Source organism: Lampetra planeri, chromosome 27 (assembly GCF_965212315.1).
Source record: "Lampetra planeri chromosome 27, kcLamPlan1.2.h2, whole genome shotgun sequence".
In the NCBI taxonomy this organism is placed as follows: domain Eukaryota; kingdom Metazoa; phylum Chordata; class Hyperoartia; order Petromyzontiformes; family Petromyzontidae; genus Lampetra; species Lampetra planeri.
In genome coordinates, this window is record NC_136133.1 from 3,575,635 (window position 1) to 3,597,251 (window position 21,617).

At 44.2% G+C, this 21,617-nt stretch overlaps 1 protein-coding gene across 5 annotated transcripts in view; it reads right to left on the reverse strand.

Moving 5' to 3' along the window:
• LOC144728033 (nucleosome assembly protein 1-like 1-B) overlaps nucleotides 1-19,491 on the reverse strand; it is a 45,275-nt gene extending 25,784 nt beyond the window's left edge. Inside the window, exons 1-8 of one of the 5 annotated variants that reach the window (XM_078607250.1) lie at nucleotides 19,414-19,435; nucleotides 14,770-14,824; nucleotides 13,181-13,254; nucleotides 12,173-12,252; nucleotides 9,778-9,883; nucleotides 6,484-6,625; nucleotides 5,217-5,303; nucleotides 1,126-1,254 (exon numbers count right to left, since the gene is read on the reverse strand). In XM_078607250.1, coding sequence (XP_078463376.1) covers nucleotides 1,126-1,254; nucleotides 5,217-5,303; nucleotides 6,484-6,625; nucleotides 9,778-9,883; nucleotides 12,173-12,248 — 540 coding nt within the window. In that variant the 5' untranslated portion in view covers nucleotides 12,249-12,252; nucleotides 13,181-13,254; nucleotides 14,770-14,824; nucleotides 19,414-19,435. Of the gene's footprint in view, nucleotides 1-1,125; nucleotides 1,255-5,216; nucleotides 5,304-6,483; nucleotides 6,626-9,777; nucleotides 9,884-12,172; nucleotides 12,253-13,180; nucleotides 13,255-14,769; nucleotides 14,825-14,991; nucleotides 15,073-19,194 lie in introns of all 5 variants that reach the window. The other 4 variants (XM_078607246.1, XM_078607248.1, XM_078607247.1 and 1 more) reach the window with 4 other exon arrangements.
• Between the last annotated feature and the right edge of the window lie 2,126 nt (nucleotides 19,492-21,617).

Consider the following 21,617-nt stretch of genomic DNA (forward strand, 5'->3'; position numbering starts at 1 on the left):
TTTTTTTTCTGTTTTAGCAGAGGGGACCCCCCTGATGACAGCTGTCTCTGTGCAGAACAAAGGTGAACACATGCGATCAAGCTGCACGGCTCATCTGCTCGGGTGTAGACGTCTGTGAATGCCTCTGCTGCATTAATGATCAAAAACATGGGCAAATATTCCATGCAGTGCCTCAATAACTGCAGCTGTGTCGTAACGCAGAAGCATACAAAGCCAAAAAGTATTAAACACAGAACGTTGTGCTTTATGTGAAGCATGTGGCAAAGTCAACAACTGCTGGAAAGTGGCAGCGCACACTGGTGACTATGCCACATGCCTGTAATCCAACACTGAGGAGGCAAGGGTTGTATGTATGTACGTAGAACTTCTTTCGCACCGTACTACGTATCCAACATTGCTAATCAAAGGTGTGGGAAAGGGAAACAAACTAAAATGGATCATACAAACTCGTCAAACTCCTTCCCTACCCGTGGGCATCAAGGTTCTCATCTCCTGGCTTGCCATGGTACGGCGAGTACGGCAGCAAGTGGGTTAATTTCAACATGTATACACTCTGTACCCCCCCCCCCGCAAGCATGAGTTTTATCCAGGTGCTCCAGTTACCTGCCTCATGTGTAAAAACTCACCGAGTTGGCTAAACATCCCAAAATAGGACCACACATCTCGGGCGATTGTTGGCACCGGTTCTGGCTGCCTTCCTCCTTGTCGGTGGCTTTCCACGCCTCTGAATCTCTCTCTCAGAGAGGGAATGAAAACTGTTCGCGCTACAAATTCTCAAATATCATTTGGAACTTAAACCAAAAACTATTTTTATTTGACCAGGTAAGGGCCACTGAGCTATACAGCTCTTTTTCAGATGCAACCTGGCCACAAATGATAGGCCAACGAAGAGGATTTTAACTTGGAAATGTATGAGCCAAATACTCTAAACGTATGTTGATTTAAAATGTGGAGGGAAAAATAGGACAAGGATAAAAAATCCATGCTACCATGGGGAGAAACATGCAAACTCCAAATATGCAACAGGGCCGCGAACGAACCCACGACCTCCTGTACACCAGGCGATGTAGTTTACATCTCTCGCCACCGCGAGACGCTGACCCCTTCACCTTGTGCGGCACATACCTGCACCATGTCACTGAGCAGATCGACGTTCCTGAAGACGGTGAGCCAGAACTCGGGAATACCGTTGGGGTTGGCACTCTCGGCGTCATTCTGCTCCTCGCTCAGTTTCACCTTCTCCTTCACGTCGTCCTGTCGCCCCATACGCACGCAAAAACAAGCACGTGGAACACAAGGCACACGTCAGCCCTGTGAGCCAAGCAGACCCGAGGTCTCCCAAGCATGTCACCCAATCATCTGGATGCACCTAATCTCGTCAAGATGCATGTTGAACTTCTTTCGCACCGCATGTAGCAAATCGCGTTAATCGGAGGGTCAAGCCCAGTTCATAGCTGGATGGGAACACCAGGTGTTCAAGATAGTCAGATAAGTGGTACAGAAATGAATTCCTAAAGCTATCAAAGGTGGAGCTTCCAGTTTTAACTCCATCGTATGCATGGATTAATTTGGGTACTCTGGCTTCAGCTCTAACAAAAAAATGTACTATTAACTGGGAAACAAAGGCAGTTGCCGCAGTGTAATGGTGAGCAGATCATGGTATGGTGGGGTGAAATGTGGGCATGCCGATCTCTTTCCATAACGTCTGGTCAGCATGGAAAATTAGACCAAATATCCTCTGCAGCTCCCTCCCGTGGAAACGCCAGTAGTGACGTGAGCAACCAATAAACTAACTGCAGGGGTTTGCATCTTTACCTCGACTGAGAAACAAGGAGAAAAAGGTAAAGCACGGTGGGGGGCTTAGGCCACGATGGTTTAGGCCACCATGCATGCTTGCACATCAGCACGTACCAATCAGTGCATTCATTACTAGAATTAAACTTAAATTGGTGACACCAGTTTCTGACTTTCAGAACCAGTAATAATCCACGATGAAACCTGGTTACTGGTTGACCAGTTGTCGTTCGCATCCCTAATGGAAATAATGGCAGGACGAGTATTGTCCACCCCCACAGGGACATCAGTGTGATTTGACCTTGACTGCTATTTGACCTCACATGACCTTTCAATTAGGGGCCGAGCACTCCAACGGCTCTAACCTTGGAGCTGCTGCTTAGGTAACATTTGGTCCCGCCCAATGCAGGCAACACTGGAAAAAACAACACACGGCTCCCCGCCACATTGCAATCACCTGTCAGCGATAACTATCAACAACAGAACCACCGGAACGGAAAAAACCTATCGTGTTTATTTAAACAAAGGTAGTGTTGTAACGCTAAAGAGCGTCTGCCGGTCTTTTTGACACGAGAATGTGTGTTTGTGTTGCACACAGATGGCCATGCAGCGTTACCTCAAATGAAACCACGCTTTGGGCAGCTGCCTGGGCAAACCGCACGTAAGCATGGGCAAGCTTTCAGACTCGGAAAGAATATTTTCCGGAGGCGGTGATGCTGTGATAATGAATAATAAATAAGGTGTAGACTTTTTTTTTTTACCACTGCTGTATAACACAGAAATAGGTAGATTGCGATCGGGTGCATTTACACGATTGTCACTGTTGAGAACCATGATAAGGTTAATTGTTTGATGTCCCATTTGACATCCCGCTGTGCTATCGGCATTGTATTGAGCTGTAGAAGGTAATATAAGATAACTACTTCCTCAAGTCACTTCAATAGGCCACTGTCGGCACACCGGGGGCGCACATTTTATATGTCCCACAAAAAAGTGTCCGTTACGTGTTAATTCACCAGACATATTCAGTACTCAGATGCAAGAAGCCAAATACCATGAAAAATACACTTCAAATTCCGGGTTTTTGTGCAGTAATTGAAAACTGGGCTGAGACCATCACTCACTACATCTGAGAACCCCATTTATTGCTAAGTGGCTGCTCAGAATAGAACCCAGAATACCAGCATTGCAGGCTCAGTGCTGTAACAGAGAATTAGCCGCCCCTACGCCACGAAGTCACCAACATTCCGAATTACATGGAGGTGGTTCAGATATCGCTCGTCAATGACATTAGCTGTGGCAGGGAATCAAACTCATGTGTGCCGTGTTCACAGTGCACTTTGGCTTTTTGAGCTCTGACACCCAGCCACGGCTAACGTCAGTGACGAGTGATAGCTGAACCAGCCCTGGCAATGTTGCCTCGCCAACATGAACTGGCTAGAGTTGTAAAGGATGGTGAAACAACTAGCCCAAGACAAACAGCATGAGAGAGGCCTTCAACCAGCAGCTCATTAACAAAGGGATGTAAATGAAACAATGCATGTCACAATTTTGTAGGGAATGGCGATTAAATGAATTCATGTAGTTGATTTCAGCAGGTAAGAACCTAACATATTCTACTGTGATTTGGGATAGGGCCCATGAACGCAGCACACTATGTCCTTCTCTTGTAAATCACGTCATGGTGTGTTTAAGAGTCATAGTTTAATGTTTGGGTGAGGCCACGTAATTGATTCAAGTGCAAGCAAATTCTGGACTGCTTTCGGCATGCAGTGTCTCATCAGCTGAGGCATATAAGTGACAAAATAACATACTTTTTTTACGTGGAGAGACAGATGTATGAAGGACACAATGTCGGCTTATCTAGTCTGTTTCTGCATTAAAGGGACCGGTGCTGCCACCTAGTGATCATGAAATGTCATAGTAACTTCGCGTTGGGAGGGTCCGGCGGGGAGGGGGGGGAATTAATGCAGTGCTGACGTAGCTTGCAATTGAAGTTGTATTTGTGTCGAGCATTGCCTTGGGGCAGTTTGGCTGAAATTGTTACCGAAAAGTTCAGCCAGTTCCCTACCCGGCAAGGGTTAAAACTAATAAGTCAACGTAACTTTTAAAAATGTCAATGTGTGACTTCTGGTTACAATTATTTAAATAAATGACAAGAATTTATTAAGGTGGCTGTGTTTTAAACAAGCACAGGAGACATGGTGATGAAATTGATGCCAGAATTAATACATGTATATTGCCTAATATATCATTAGCCATTGTTAATACCTTGTTGAAGCCCTACTGAAGGCACTGCCAACTCACGATTATGCTCTGTAATAATCTACCGAGCACCTGCAGGCTCGATATTCATAAAATGTGAATGTGTTCTTAATTTTGTTGTAAATGTATTAAGTTGTGTTGCTTTATTGTATTGTTTGATTTGCTGTTTTGCTGTACTTATTGAAACTCAGATATCCCTTAGAGACGTCTGATGTTAATGAGCTCCTTACCTGCTTATCAATGTTTATCTTATCTGTCCAGCTAATAATGGTGGTAGCGATAGCTTGATGATAACTGTTAGTATCGTTGTTATTGGGGGCGCTGCGGTGGCGAGATGTTAACTACCTCACCCGGTATGCAGGTCGTGGATTCGATCCCGACCCTGACGCCTGTATATTTGGAGTTTGTATGTTCTCCCCGTGGTTGCGTGGCTTTTTCTCCGGGTGCAGCAGTTTTTCCCTCCAGATTTAGAGACATGTATTTAGATTATTTGGCTGCTATAAATTTCCACACGATAAGCCACTTCGTTGAGCTATCATTTATGGCCAGGTCGCTTCTGAAAAAGAGCTACATAGCTCAGTGGGCCTTACCTGGTAAAATTAAAAATAGTTTTTAGTTTAGTTTTAGTTACGATGTGTGATCTAAGCAGGGGGTGATGTTGCTGTGTGTGATCCCAGTTGTTTTGTCAATAGCAGTTACAATGTGTTTTCTTTTAACCATGAGAGGAAGCCAAACAACCTGGACGAATTTCGATTTAAAGCTTTCGTGACTGCAGGGATTCATCTTCTTGGTTCTTTCGGTAAAGTCACGTAGAAGGGAAGTAATAAAATAATAAAAATAAAACACAATAAAATAATTCTCACGACGTTTCGGCCACAACGCAAGCAGCCGTCCTCAGGTGAAAACCAGGTCCGTCGAGGCGACAGAGCTGCTTGCGTTGTGGCCGAAACGTCGTGAGAATTATTTTATTGTCTTTTATTTTTATTATTTTATTACACCCCTTCTACGTGACTTTACCGAAAGAACCAAGAAGATGAACCTGGACGAAATCCATGCAGAACAGGAGGTATCCCGAGATGGGAATTGAAACTAGGCCCACATTGTTGTGAGGCGAAGAGTTACCCGCTGCACCATCCTTCGACCCTAAAGATACTCACAGCAAGTTCTGCATCTTCATCTTTCTCCTCCACCCACTCGCACTCCTGGTCTGTGGGCTCAATCTCACCGCTCACGATCTCTCGCCTCTGTAGGTAAATATAAAACATCAACACTCGCGTGAAGAATGGTCTGGTGTGATACTTTATCAGAATATTCATTTATCCCGGAGGAATCCGATGAGTTGTGAAGCTCTTTTTCAGAGATGCCCAGCCGGGGGCGAGGTCACCAAGTTACAACAACAAATACAACAAGCAAAAGGAGTGGTGAGCAAGGCACTAAAATAAATGTAGAAATTTTAAGCGTATAAGTACAGTACACTTAACATCAAGATTAGGGATGCAACAATTCACCCCTCCAACAAGTCGACACTGTTACAATTCAGGGTAGGTGTCAGTACAGAAACCCATGAGGTCAAGAAGATGCTTGATGCAGTTTTCAGTGAACTGCCATGTCCAATTGCTAACTTTGGTTTTGGAATTTGTTCAATTTACTGGTGGGCTGAAACCATAACAATTATCGTGTTACACGCTTGTACAATTAATTTATTTTTAGCAATATTAGGACAATTTATGTGGGGCGAATGGAGCGGCCATTTCACATGCTTGTATAACACCGCCAACAACAACCCATTACGCCTCAGTTGATCTACTGGTTGCCGATAGCTGCCCTGCCAATATTGACAAAGCGCTCAGCACTCATCAGACAACCCAAATGTCAACGTCGAAAGTTTCATTTTTTTATAAGGGGGGGTGGGCAGGGGTTGTTTGAACAGACTTCATCAAGCTGTTCAGTGCAGGCTGGTGAAAATTGAAAGCATAGACTTGGGAGCATAGGAGCACAGTACAACAATATATTTTGCTGCACGCCCCTCTGGTCATCACCACGTAGTACAGCACCTCAAGCTGTGAATGACAACCCGGCATGGATGGTGGATGCCCATTCAAGCACTATCCTGCTTAGAAAGCAAGATCTGACAAGAACTAAAGCCTTCTGGGTAATTTACTCATGGTCTTGTGCTTGAGACATAATTCAATTATATGCATTCCACCTAACATTCACTGCAATTACAATATCTATTTCTGCAGCTTTAACCATGACCGACTCTCATGACTTTTTACATAACAATATCACAAGTTCAAATCCTGCTCAGGGGTTAACTCATCTTTTCACCCCCAGCGCAAGCATTGGTAATGTGTGTACGAGTTCTTATACGAGCAGGCGAGTGAGCGAATGTGCGTGGGGCAGCCACGCGCACGCGTCCCTCACCCTGTTGAAGTGCGGCTGGTAGAGGGCGGCATACTTCCTCTCCAATTCGTGCACCTCCTCGTAGAACTTGGCCTCGATGTGCGCGCACTTCACCTGCAGGTTCCTCAGCGCGTTCACGCGCCTCTTCACAACCTTGGGCAAACTGGGACGCGCACGGGAAGAACGCCACCCCTCTCCGACGTCAGCTTGCCCGATCGCTCGCTCGTCCACCCCAAGGCTCGCCCGCCCATCCATCCGCACATGATACAGCGGGGAACACATTCGCTGATGTTTGGGAGGGTTCCCAGTTCGAATCCAGCAGGTCACCCTGGTTATTGCGGTGTGTATTAGCCATAAATTGCATCCAATCTGCTTCAAAGTGGACTTTAATTACTCCACGATATAACTGTTATGAAATTTTACCCGGAAAAAAATACTCAATTGAGATTACACATAGCAGCATTGCCCCCTACTGCGAAACTATTGCAAATTGTCTGTGAAACACAGCGCCTTGATGATAGCCTTCTTGCTACAAGAATGATGCTAATAGCAAATGTACCAACGATTAATTTGAGTGGTGGCGCATGCATGCACTGTTGTCCATTGCTTTTAAGGCAAGGATTGGTAGACCACTCTTTGGTTCTTTTGGTAAAGTCACGTATAAAAAGAAAATAATCAATTAAATAACTTTACCGAAAGAACCAAAGAGTAATTCCTGCAGTCACGAAAGCTCCAAATTAAGTTTGATTGGTAGACCACACTGAGATTTGTGAACGGGTTTGAGTCGTGTTCCGACTGACATCACATACATCGCATGGATCATTAGCCTCATCCCTAGCATGGCTTGGACCCAAGCCAGATTCAGATGTCAAATGAAGCCAGCATAGGGCAGCTCTGTTCCTGCTCGACTCCGGAAGATGCAAGCGGAAAACCACCGGTGTACTGGACCCAAGCAGGCTCCATGCCGGCGCAACACGTGTGTGCAAGTGAAAAACGGGCATTAAACATCGAGTTGAAGCACTGGGCCTGGGTGTCCCAGCGGGTTGACGCTCGTGCCAGTACACCGGGGTGGCACGCCTAAGATCCTGGTTCCAAGCCCAGTTAAAAAGCAATCAATACTGAACTGATACTTCTAAGATCTCTTGTGTTACAAAGAAGAATTGTGTGAAAAGTTGGTGAACCCAAGAAGGGCTTCGGATAACAATACAAATACAACACTGCAACTGGAACGAGGCATCCATACCAAGGCAAGTTTGTAACTTTGTCTGCCGCCCATCCAGCGGCAGCAAGCCAACACCTGTGAGGGGTAGCGTTGCTGAGTTCTGCGATGTCAAAACTATTTCTAATTAAAAGGACAGATTACTTTAAAGGCAACCTAAAAATGTTGACGCTGCACGTGCCTGCAAAACTTGCTCGTCTCTGGCAGGAACTCTTGCCAGCCCACTCACTAACGTCGACAACTTAAAGCTGTCCCTCCACCTGGTTAAACAATTAACTTGAATCCACAATCACGGCGAATATAGATGGCACTGCTGGGTAACCCCTTCTCCATCAACATGATGATGGGGGCATCATTTGCCAAGCACTATCTCCACACAAATTACTCTGTCTGTCTTATCCACTAGGTAACGCTTTACTGTGATACTGTATTGGCATAGCTATTAAGGGCCATTATATATTCCTTTTCAGGTAGTGTTATTGACAAATGCGTTAAGTTTGTAAAAAAAAAATTGTTAATTAATCACCCAGGAAATCCACGCACATTTTCAAGATATTTTCAGGTTGGTCCAGCTTTGGGATGTTTTGTCAATTTGTTGATGAACACGTTTTGTGAGTAGTTTAAACCAGCGTGTCCACCACATACATGGAAATGACAAGTCAACAATCCATAACACCAGCAGAGCTAGTGTCGCCTTCCTAAGTCATTCCCTGAAATAAGAACTCATCAACAACTAAGACACCGTGTCTAAATAAGACACCTACGTATGCCCTCATAGGTGAAAGGTCAAGGTCCAGCCCTGCAATTACTTGCTCGTGCCACTACTGGCGGATGGGCCTCCACTACTGGTAGCTCTAAGACAGCTCTCGACGGTATTTTCGACTACCCTTACATGCTCGCCAGACATCTCAGAAAAGGTAGGAGTACCCACACTTTACCTCACTACACGTGACCTGTAAATCGACAGCGGTGTACCCATTTATACTGCTGGGGGCAATTCAAGAAGCCGGCACACCGTGTCAAGTGCCACAAAGGAAAGCGTGAGTGCGGATCCCTGCCGTCACGAAAACTTCAAATCTAGGTTGTTATACTTCAGTGTTGGTTTTAAGCCTTGGAGATTGGAAATGATTCACTTTTACAAATGACACGCTATCTTTTTATTTAATTAATCAATGCAATAATCAATCGATTAATTGATCATTTCAAAAGCCGAGAGTTGCAGGTCACACCAGAGTACACACGAACACAAACACCAATGTTGTACTCAACCTCCACATACATGAAAGAGTTGCTTGGCTGTGCATAGAACAGGCTGCCGGGCATTGCTGTATGTAGCCGTGCTAAAACTTGCACCAACATGTCATGGAATTCGATGTTTGGGCTGGAGGCTTGAGAGCAGGCATGGGCGGAGGTAAAAAAATTGATGATACTTTACACCCCAATGGATCATGTGTTATTACAAGCGCTGTCAATTATTGGGGTCCATTTTAAAACAGGTGGGCTCAGCAGTACAGCAAGCAGCTCCCAATGGGAAGGTTTCGAGTTCATATTCCTGGTTGGGGGGGTGACTCAACCCCATCATTTCTTTGGCGGTCGATAAAATGAGGACCGCTTTGTGGGTAAGTCACCAGCGGTTGTCATACGCCTAGCCTCACTCCCGTTCGAGGAAAGTGTATTTTCCACAACTAGCTCAGGGCTGGAAAGAGTTTAGCAATGCCTCAAACGATGGTTTGAGTGAGAAATCACTTTGACTTATGACTTTATTTCATGCATAGGCAGTAGTGGCTATGGGGCAGGGAGGGAGTTCAAGGCCTCAAGGGCAAGCAAAGGAGGTGCGCAGACCTCCCAGCTGAACAAATCCCGGCCGTGTACCTCTCCATGGAGACCAGCGGTGGCCACATGGCATCTCCCGAGCCACATGCAGCTCTTTACTCCACCACATGCGGCTCTATCGAAGGGGCATAACGTAGAACGTACTATCACAGTAGCAAAGAATAATGAATGTCTCCCGTGCAGTGCCGAAAACTGTCTAGAAATGTATGTATACACTTGGGAGAGGAGGCGACCAACCGGGTGAGACAATCCCCTCCGTGTACCTCTCCATGTAGACAGAGGGCGACGTGGTACGTGTGTCCCCTCGTTCCTGCATGGCCACGAGAGCCTGAGGATCCTGCATCATCTTCGCGGATAGCGCGATCGCATCTGCAACACACAAAACATTCAATACGTAAATAAGTGAATATACACACTTGGGTATTACTCTCAATCAAGATGTTTCCTTTGAGCAACCTGTCAGGCATGTCACTGAGGTATCTTTTTTAAATCTACAAAATATTTTTGATTTAAAGCTTTCGTGACTGCAGGGATTCATATTCTTGGTTCTTTCGGTAAAGTCACGTAGAAGGGAAATAATAAAATAATAAAAATATAAAACAATAAAAATTCTCACAACGTTTTGACTGCAACACAAGCAATCATCATCAGGTGTGGATCTTTTATTTTCTCTAGAAAATTTTCTTGCTGTGGATTTCACACCTAATGATTGCTTGCGTTGCAGTCGAAACGTTGTGATAATTGTTAGTATATTTTTATTCTTTTATTATTTCCCTTCTACAAAATATTGCTGAATTTTTATATATGTGTTTCTGTCTGCTACTGCGAGACTAATGCACTCCTTCACAATATCTATGATAGATCATTGCAATCAACCTTTCTTCTGCATTTTCTAGTCGTGCCCTTTCTCGAATACAATTTGTACAACATTCTGCTGCCAGTTATAACCAAAACCACAAATGAGTGTGCAACCCAGGCTGCATTGGCTGACTTGCACTGGCTTCCTGTTCAGTTCAGGATTGATTTTAAGGTCCTGCTTCTCACCTATACAGCTCTGCATGACCGTGGTCCCCCCTAACCTAAAAAAACTGGTTACACCATACGCCCCTCGTTGGCCACTAGAGTCACATGATTGCAGCCTTGCTCAGTATCCCGATGGTGCAGAGAGAGAATGCAGGTAGTACAGCATTTGCCCACATGGAATTCAGTTTGATGTTCTTCCCCCGCAGTTCCGATAAACATGCTTGGCTACATTCGGTGCGAAAGAAGTTCAATATAATACATAAACCATGGAATGAGCTGCCTCTGTTGCTGTTTTCAAAGCAATAATTAAAATGTTTCTATGATATAGGGTTTACAATGCAATTGTATTAAATAATTGTATTGCTTTTTATTTTGTTTTATTCCCCATGTATTTCCACTTCTTACTACCTTTTTAAAGTGTTTCTCCTTGTCATGGAAACAATTTCCAATCGTTTCATATATTTATTATTACATTTTAGTGAATGTGCGTTGAAGCGATCCCTTTAAAAAAAGTCACGATATAAAATTAAGATTGACCGATAGAAAACTTGATTGCCATGGGACCGCCAACTTGAGTTGATTTGCATTGGCCCGAGTTGGCCTGATTTCTCCCAGCACGTGACATTTTTGGACAACAAGTTGAGGAAAACTTGAAGCTGGTAAAAATATGTTGCCATGATGAGGTATCGTGATTAAACACAAACTCGCGAGTAAATGGCCTGCACCGCACTACGGAGTGAATTATACGGTACATGTTAAATTAAAAGTAATATTGAATATTCGCGCAATCAAACCATAAATGTTATTGGCCAGTCTGTGGTTTTATTTCCTCCCCAACAGAATTTTGACGTAGGGAATTCCGGACAACCGGTAAAGCGAAACCGGCCATAAATTGCTCATTTTAAATGTTTGCTCAATTCAAAAACTCTTTATTCGTGTAACTTTGATCGTGCCGTTTGTTGCTGGCCATGTGATGTTTTGGGCCTATGCCGAGCAACTGTCTTGAAAATAACAACAAATGTTGATACCAATCCAATTACAGGCCATGACTCAAGTCACAGCAATGGATTGCAACCTCTGCCCTTCATAACTCTGACAAAGCATTAACGCATTGCCCAATGCACGTGTAATGCGGGCGTAAACGGCTTCGCGGATATGACGTCATGGGGGGGAGGAGTTAGGTCACGTGTGAGAGAGGGGTGAGGTCTTAAGGGAGTGATACCGGAAGAGACAGGGGAGTGTGGGAGATAGAGTTAGAGTGAGGCCACGCAGGGCGGAGGTCGGGGAGTGGCGAGATCGCCACACACACGCAGAGTAAGACTTGGCACCGTCGGCCAGCGGTGACCAAGCGCGGAGGAACGACGGGCAGCGGTGGAGCTGCAGTGAGGGCAGCGGTGGAGCTGCAGTGAGGGCAGCCGGAGGACTGCACAGGGGATCTGCAGCAGAGCTGCAGTGGAGTGGAGGCTACGGGAGCGAGGGCAGCTATGGAGCTGCCAAGGGGAGAGCTCTGAGCGAGGGCCGTGTGGGACAAGTGTAAGAACCCGAATAAAGGACAACGGAGACAGACCCAGGATCGAGTCCTTTATTACACACGTGTAACCACAGCACTACCGCAGGCAGCCACCGCACACCAACCTGTGGCGTTTGCGTCACCGTGAACGAAGTCCACGTAAACTTCATCCACCTCTTCCGTCGATTCGGTCGACTCCATTGATCTATTGGGACGGGGGGGGGTCGGTGGGATGAACAAAAGGTGACGAGTGGTTAAAATCAATAAATCAATAAGTATTTTACGTTCCAATATCGCCCTCAATAAATGTGCACCGATGCACTATTTACAACGGGACAAGAACGGTACAGAGGGGCATGTAATAGGAATGAGAAAATAAACCCTGTGACGAGTTCGACAGCTGACACCGACCGAGCAAAATAAAGTGCAACCCTGCGCAAAACAAAGCGCAACCGTGCGCAACAAATAGTATAAGAGAGGCAAGTAGAAGTAAAAATAAATAAATTATAAAGTAACGGGACAGCTTTTGATTTTAAAAACACATTCTTAAGTTCTCGCCACACACATGGAATTGTCAAAGAACCAATACTTTGGATGCATGCGAATGTAAATAAAATGTGACATTTAGCCTAACCGAAGACGGAAGACTCAGGAAGTCAACAGCACAGACGGCTGGTGAAGAGGAGTTCAATGCTATGGGGACAATGCCACCCAATGCTCATATGGGCACAATTTGTTATTATTAAATATTTCATGACGAAAATCCTTCAAGATGGACCCATTTGGTTTGCAAGGATGTCCAGGGTATTGACTGATGCACAGCAAACACACCGTGAAACATATAAAGACATTCATTAAACATTTACTTGTGATAAATCAACAGGTGACCAGAAGGGAGACTGACAGTTCACCTTTGTTGTGAAAAAAAAACCATAAAATGTATTTATATATTTCATCAAGGTCCTTAAGATATTCTGATCTCCAACTGTTCAGCACGCCCAGGTCTAGATTGCTCTCTTTTGTTTGCGTGGCACCCATTTGCTATGAAAAGCCTTGCCACTTGAAAATAGCCAATCAGAGTAGGTAGATAAATTTAAGTGTGCTTTGAAAGCCATTTCATTAAACTGGCCTACCCTCTTTAGTTTGGTCAGTTGTCCTGGTTCTGTTTTTGTTTCCTGCTTTTCATGCATTGCGCATTGGGATGATCCTGGGATGGAATGCGCATTATAAATTTTAATCATTATAAAACTGCTTTTCGAACATGTCCACCATAACGTGAAACTTAGAAATATCCTTTACAAGAATCACGAAGCAAGCCATCAAGAGAATATCAAACTGCAAGCAAAGCAATCCAGAGACAGAAATCTGTTAAAGGTAAATTAATAAACATATTTTGGAGTGTGCTCTCTAAACAACAAGCACTTTTAAATATGTACAGCTCCATCGCTGCACAGTTGCATGGAGACCCAACGTATTTAACACTTTGGTAGCAGCTCGCCACCAGATAAATACGCCCTCCGTTTTTACCAACATCCTTGAACAACCAATTGCCCCTGCCTCAAAGTCACTGAATCACGACCACGTGCACCGAGACTTATACAGGCAGTAAGCATATTCAGGGGTTTGGAATGGGTACGCATGCAACTGTAACGTTAAACTCCAAGCGCGTATGCTGGAAAATGCTGGACTGAATGTGCTTAGGACCACTTCCACACAATCAATGGCTCTCTGTTCTCCCGCCGGACATTCAGTGCGTGAGCATCGTTACAAATCGGCCGACGTTTGCATTGTCAAATACTCGAGCCCCACACATTTGCATCAAAGAGCGTCGTGTACAGTGTGGAAATTGCAGAACACTGGTGTCATTACAAACAACCGCGTGCCTGCCGCTCGTAACACACAATAATTAGTGCCTTTTAAAATAGGAATAAGAAATTAAGTGTGGATTGCGTTAATTGCCTTTCATGAACTTCAGACGGGGAGATTTTAAGGTAGCTGTGTACTAGACGCAATGGTGAATCAATTAATGCTCCCAATACATGCATCAAATCAAGCCTCTAAAAAATCATTAGTTTACGATTCATGCAAATCATGTGCTAATGCAGCTTCAGGGAAACGGAACGAATGAGGCAAAACGAAACAGGAGATACAAGGCATGCAACATAAACAAGACAAAACACATCATACAAATTAAACAGTACTAACAAGACAGAAACTTACTCTTGCATCATACCACGCTCTCAAAGAATAGCAATTCACAAGATCACTAGGAAATGAAATTATCCACCTACCGTTTACAAAACCAGAGCATGTTAAAAATAATTATTAAATAGAAAAGGAAATTATTTTCTGGTAAGTCTTTAATTTATATTTTAAACAAATCATGAGAAACCATAACTAAATGCACGGACATAATTCTGCCCATAGACACCATTAATTTTATCACCTTAAGCAGTCAATAAGGCAATGGTGACATATTTTTCCTTGTATTACACCTGATATTTCCAGGCAGCTTTCCCCCCCATCCAAGTACTAACCAGGCTTAGCCCTGCTGAGCATCCGAGATTCTGACGACATCGGGCAAATTCAGCGTGATCTTATCGAAGGCAAAATTACACGTATTCCCTTGGAACAGTGGACATTGCCCTTCATTCGTGCCGAGTAGTCGCACAGTGTGGTAATGTCCAAAGTCATCGGTGGCATGCGTTGCAATGGACCGCACCTGTCTTGATTGGCCATTACAGGTGTACGCGCCGTGTGGTTCTCTTTCACAAAACCTGTGGGCAAAGATAAAATAAAGCCGTTAAAGTGACCTCAGTCGAAGCTGTCAGCAGTAACCCTGGCAACAGTAGCACTGTGTGCCCCTTCGCTTGCAGATAAAGGTGTTTACTCGTGTAACTGGAGTTGTGGCCATTAACATGGACATGATGCAAAGAGGACAAACCAAAGGCTTGGATTGCAACCAGGGCCACTTGTAACAATAGAAAGCAACCAATCAGGACGGCTTGGCCCATTTCTCCACTGCCTAAAAAGGAAAAATAAAAAAGGCAATGTATTGGGCAATGGTCCTTCTTCGTAGAACAATTTGGATTGCGTGAAATTTAAGAGATGTAACAGAAAACAAACAGTAACAAACTTCAAATATTGAACCTTATCAGCTTGGAGCAGCTGAACGGATATTTTCATACCGCACACAATACCACATGATTGGAAGTACGATCAGATCCCATATTTAATAAAAGTCCTTTATTTACCCAGGAAGGGCACGCTGAATCTCAAAAGTATTTCAGGAGATTCCTTCTTGAGATGGTTACAAGTTTAGCATTTTAAACCAGAATCCATACAAAAAGCACTCAAATTTGGCACTGCTACATATGTAACCTACTTGCTGTAGGGCTTTAAACAGAACACCTTGCTTGCATGCACCTTTTGTCTAAACAAGGAGTCATAGAGACATGAAGGAAGGCTCCCCTTTGGAATGCAGTTAAAGATGTTGCATATGAAATTAAAACATCTGAAAAACTGATGGCGGATGGAACATCTACATTAATACACACGTCACCAGGAACAGAACTGTGATACATTAACATACGCTGCTTAGATACAAATCTATTGTGGGGCCGACAGAAAATAAACCACAATTTGTGCATACACCATGAGGCTCTGTAAGATATGGGAAAAAAAGGTTACATCAACATAACCTTTGGGCAATGTACAATTCTTACCTCTAAGTAATGAATATACATATTTTAAAAGAATAAATGCATTGGCGTTAAAAGTTTCCACATCGATATGTAATGCACAGCGATTTGTCAATCCACTGCAGTCATGCTGTACCATAATAATAATAAAAATCGGTGTCTACTTTCAATAGCCTATATTCAAATGTGTTCTCATCAACAAAGGCAATTCGCATAACTGCTGCAACACGAGCTAATGTACTTGCATTGTGAATACTACGAAGGTTTACCCAGAACAGCTTTATGGAGTCTCAAGACTTTCTTAGGAGGGTTATACTTGGGATGTAAGGTCAATTCACTTTTTTTGTTCATCTTTGCACGTGGGGAGTACAGTTAGGTGGCTGGAGAAAACCTTCGAATAATGAGGAACTATAATGTCTGGTGGTTGATAAGAACAACCAAGAAGCAGCCAAGAGAGAGAACGCGTCTGAAAGGATATCTGCCGCACAAATGTAGTGGCGAAATCCTGGTCCTGCCATATAGCCATCCATACAGAACCTGAGTGGATGGCTACATGACAGGACCATGAGAGATGGTGACAGCTTGGGAAGACTTTAATTTAGCAGTGGATTATTTATATCTGTAAACTACTTGCTTTTTATTGACTCGTACAGGCACCTTGCTGCGCCTGCTGATGGACGCACAACCTAAAGGACCGATCTAGGCACCTCCAAAATGACTGTTGGCAGATGTGTGCCACCCATACAGGGAGGTTGGGAGTTTAGGAGCTGAAACCATCATCTTTCCAGGATTGATACAGTAATACTGTGTGGAGAAATCAACAGTGGTTGTCTGATGGCGATTCAACCCCACCATTAGCAATGTAGACTTTCCACCAATAGCTCAGAACTGCGAACCATAATAAAATACAGATGAGCACTGCCTCTGCCAATTTGAGCAAGAACTCCATTTGACTTGACTTTGAGTCTATACATTGCAGAAAAGGTTACGCAATTGGAGTGCACGTCTTTCAAACAGTAATAAGGATTTAATGGAGGCTTCTGCCTCGGATATGAATGGAAGTTCCTCTTACGAGTATTGTATTCATGGGGAAGGAAACCAGATTATCCAGAGAAAAACGGGAAGAACTAAAACCATACAAAAATTATATTATCAGATGTTTGGCACCCTTCATCTTTTTAACCGTACCATGTTTCCATTCTGGTTGGTAGCAAAATTCGTTAAAAATGATACGTACTTTGAAAAATGCAAGTCACTTATATATTTCACAACGGCATTATATACCCTGTTGGTGATCCAGAAAACAGTTAAAATGCAGTTATTCATAGTTGCTGTAATACTATGCAGATGTTGAAATCGCTCATGTAAGCTGTTCGCATGCACAGTGGGTTCCAGTTAAAAACTGCCAACGGTCAGTTATGTCACACGAGCTCTCAAAAGTTGCAGTGGGTGCATGTGCGAAAGGTCTGAAGTCACTGGGAAAAATGTGCCCGCGTTTTATTTTTTACAAAAGAATGTGTATTATGATACGATTTCACAAATAGCCAATCAATACATCAAACATAACGGATCGATAATTAATCAATATAACAAATCAATTAATTATTAGTTTAACATGTAATATACAGGCAGCAAATGAACAAGATGGATGTCATTCAAATACACCTATAACATTACTGTTCTAATCAACACAAGATTTTAATGACACCATCAAATCAACCTATTAAATATTACATAAGTAGTACTGAATTTAATTAGACATACATGTATAGTGCACATCAATAAACATATGCACAATACACATACAGCACATACATACACATACACTATTGCATGGAATTTACACGCAATTGTACAAAGCACGTTTTATACAAGTAGACGACCTGCAATGATTTAATGTAAATAAAGTTAATTCAATGTGACCTCATGCTCAAACGAACGGTGCACTGTGCGGAAATTCCACATTCCTATGAAGAGACACAGTCCACCCGACTGATGTTGGCGAATCGCTGTAAGAATTGTGTCATAAATTGGACATTACCCTGAAAGACAGCCACGTTTAACCTTGTTGCACCACTTTGGTGAGGACTACGACTAGCAAAATCAGCCCCAACTCCGAACCTGGCTAACTAGACTTACATCACTCGACCCAAAGAACACGGCAGCCTCCTCGGCATCAGGAAAGTCACCGTATACACAGCCACAAATACAATTAAAGTTCTCTAATCTACCCACGCAGAATGCCATTTTCTCCAACGCAGACATCAGCCGCGATTCGCCACTAAATGACGGTGAAATCACCCACTGACGCTTGTTCCAGGCTAGGTACACTTTGAGACCCCCCCCACACACGTACAGATGTACTGTACAGTACGATCCTTCTATAGCCTTAACAGACTTGGGGCAAGTGCTGATCTGGAGCAGCTATTAAGGCCGGAACGGCACACGAGGTATTAGTCATCACCAACACCGCATGTCTTCTCAGTGCTGGCCTCTACACAACACACCAAGAACCCATTACAGGCCTTGGGAGGGCCCAGCACCGGTTGAGATATTCGCCACCAATGTTGGCTGTGAGTGGGAATCGAACTCGGTTGTGGTCTGGTTCATAGTAGTGCGCTAACCACTCTGCCACCGCTCCCCGTCATTTAGTGGCGAATGGCGGCTGTTGTTGGAGCAAATGGAAGTCTGTGGACCGGATATCTTTAATTTTGTTTGTAGCCGTAATGAGTGTTTCCTAATGCGGAGGCTTCTGTATTTTGATGTCGGTGTAGCGATGACGGGTATATATAATACAATACACATTTTTTTATATATACATATGCCTTGTGTATAATTGACACATTTGGACAAACGGACATGTACAACGTTCACTCGACCATAACTCCGTTGGTCAATCGCGTGCATTTAGAACTGTAACCTAACAGAATGTAACAGCCCGAGTCTCTGAGACTAATCGAAACCTGTCAGTTTGCCTGCTTGAACAAATTCTGCTGGGGAAAAAAAGTCTCTAGGTCCCAATTATAATAAATGTACTCTTTCAAAGTTAACCCATCGGAATGCTCTATCCACTGCTTGTAGGCCTCAACACGATGTCACCATTTATTCACTAAGCTGCGATTCCACGATCGACCTCACGTCAAGTGAAGTAACTGACCTCGTCACTCCCCATCTCACACACACACACGGTACACATTCAAACAACCACCACACCGCTTGTGCCAGGCTAGGTGCACAGTAAAAAGTTACACATCTTCTACACACTGTTGGATGAAGGCCTAATCCCCAACGCAGTAGCCACCACACCCCCCCAAAATCCATCCGCACTCCTGGCACGTGACACTATTTCGTTTTTAACTAATTCAAATAAATACACTTTACGTTTAGCAACATATAAATGTCAAACTTTTGACACTGAACCCGACCAACTCCACAAATTCTCAAACCTCGCGGCGGCGTGAGGGGGGGTGGTGGTGGTAGGTTGGCGTGGGGGCGTCGTAACAAGTCACACAACCGGCACAGGTTGCTGCAGGCACGTTAGTCAACTTTGCGACGCTTACGATGAATTCAAAACAAACTCGCGTTAATTTAGAAGGGGGTGGTGTGGGGTGGTGTGGGGAGGCACTCAACAAATTAACGCGACGCCGCCTCCACCTACTCCTTACCAGGCCGCGGGCGACAAGAAATGGCGGCAAAGCAGCAACGCCACCTCCCATTGGCCCAGAGGTCGCGTGACGTAGGCGGAGGGGGCGGGGTTTAGACGCGCACGGTAATTGGCCCCGCGTGAGACTCCGTTCAACCTCAATTTCTCAAGCGCCGCGTTTAAAGGGACTTGAGTGGGAATATTTTTTTCGTTGTTTTAATTAACTTTTTTTTTACATTTAATAATTCCCCTTCAAGTTGAACACCTCGCCAGACCACGGGGTGTCAGCAGGGGTTGTGCAGCCGGACTCGTACATAGACTCGCGCGTACAAGCGTCGAATTCGCGACTAATTAAAAGTGATTTTTTTTTTACAACACGCGACGTTTGGTGTTGAACTCTTAGGTTTTTTCGGTAAAGTCACGTAGGTGAAAAATAAGTAAATAATAAGATAATATAAATAATAGAAATAAAATAATACGATTGTTCCTAATATTTAATTATTTACTTATTTTTCCCCTACGTGACTTGCAATATTTTGCTGTCTTTTCTTGGATTTTCTGTTTGCACTTAGTCACATAGTCACTTTAAGATGTTTTTTGTTTTTGTTTTTTGTTTGTTGCGGTTGCACCCGATTCAAGAGCCGAATGGTTCACAGGGCTATACCTAATAAATTAACTTGAACTTGAACCGAAAAAAACTAAGAGTATTAATCCTTGCAGTCACGAAAGCTTCAAATTTAGTTTGGTGTTAACTTTACAGGTGCTGCATGATGTACAAATCAATGCAAAATCACATTCACCGATTACACAAAACCATCAATGCACGGGTATACTGCACATGCATGTAAGTGTACGGTGCAGTCCTGTACAATAACACAGCTATTAACCTATACGGTTTACCCGTATTCTTGTACAGGGAAATTTAGTAAAACAAATGGTTTGTATATGTTTTGTGTTTCTCACACTTGTCATGAGACGTTTAGGGTGAACGTTGAGATTTATGATGGCACGGGGTGACCAATAAGGTCTGAATTGGTCTATAATAAGCTAGGCACTGATAAGGAGTTGACAGATCTGATGGAATATTAGTTAATTTACCCAATGAGGCAAATTGATTAAACGTCTCCCACCTCTGTCCACCCAGCAGAATAAATGAGTACACCACACACCACAGTAACACAGTTTATTGACAGGATGGGTGAAGTTTGGGTAATCCCACCTCTTTTTCCCACACGTCTGGCCACCGTGGAAGAGTAGACCAAAATACGCTCCCCCAGACCTCCCTCTATTGGGGGGCCCTTCCTGCCAGCAGGGGCTTGAGCGAGCAGTTGCAGGGCTGCGACTCTACCTCACCCATTAAATTGTGTGGCTTGTGTTAAACACATTCCTGCGGAGGGAGCTGGTAGGAACGTTGGGTTGCTCGGTCAATGGCCAGGGTCAACGGCGGCGTGGTGTATTCCGCAAATGTGCCCGACTGTGAGGGCGGGCACAAGCCGGCGTGAGTAGGTTAAACGTTGAGTTTTATAAGGGCACCACGGGGTGACCAGCCCCTCGGCCCCCTCCCCACCCAGCCCCACCCTCCACCCAGCCCCTCCCCACCCAGCCCCACACCCCAACCTCCCCTCCCCACCCTCCCCTCTCCACCCAGCACCACCCAGCCCCTCCCCACCCTCCCCACCCAGCCCCATTCGCAGGGCTTTCCCGGAGGGTTGCACCAGATAGGTAGGAGAAGAGATGCGGTGACAGCACGGGCAAGCCAGGGTGTTGAGAGGCAGACAATTGGCAGATTGTAAGTCTTGTTCCAATGTAGGTCTCTACATTGTTCTCCATTAATATTTAGAATCATCATTATTGTATATATATGTGTGTTTGGGTGATTTGTTTTAATTCCTTGGGGGCCGTCCATAATTGACGTCACGTACCTGGGGGGGGGGGCAGACATTTGTGACGATGTGTGACGAGGGGTGGGGGGTTTGAGAAATGTGACGTCACATCAAAATGCGCAACTTTAAATAAATATAGACAACACGTTCTACTTAATTAAATATACTTTTTAATAATTTTTTTCTCCTACAACATCAGAGTGCAGCGGTACATTAAATACTTACTACAATGACAATAGTTTAAAGCGATTTGAAGCATGTTTTATTTAGAGCTTTGTGACGTCATATTTGAGGGGGGGGGGGGGGTCTGACATTTTGTGACGCCGTGTGACTAGGGGGGGGG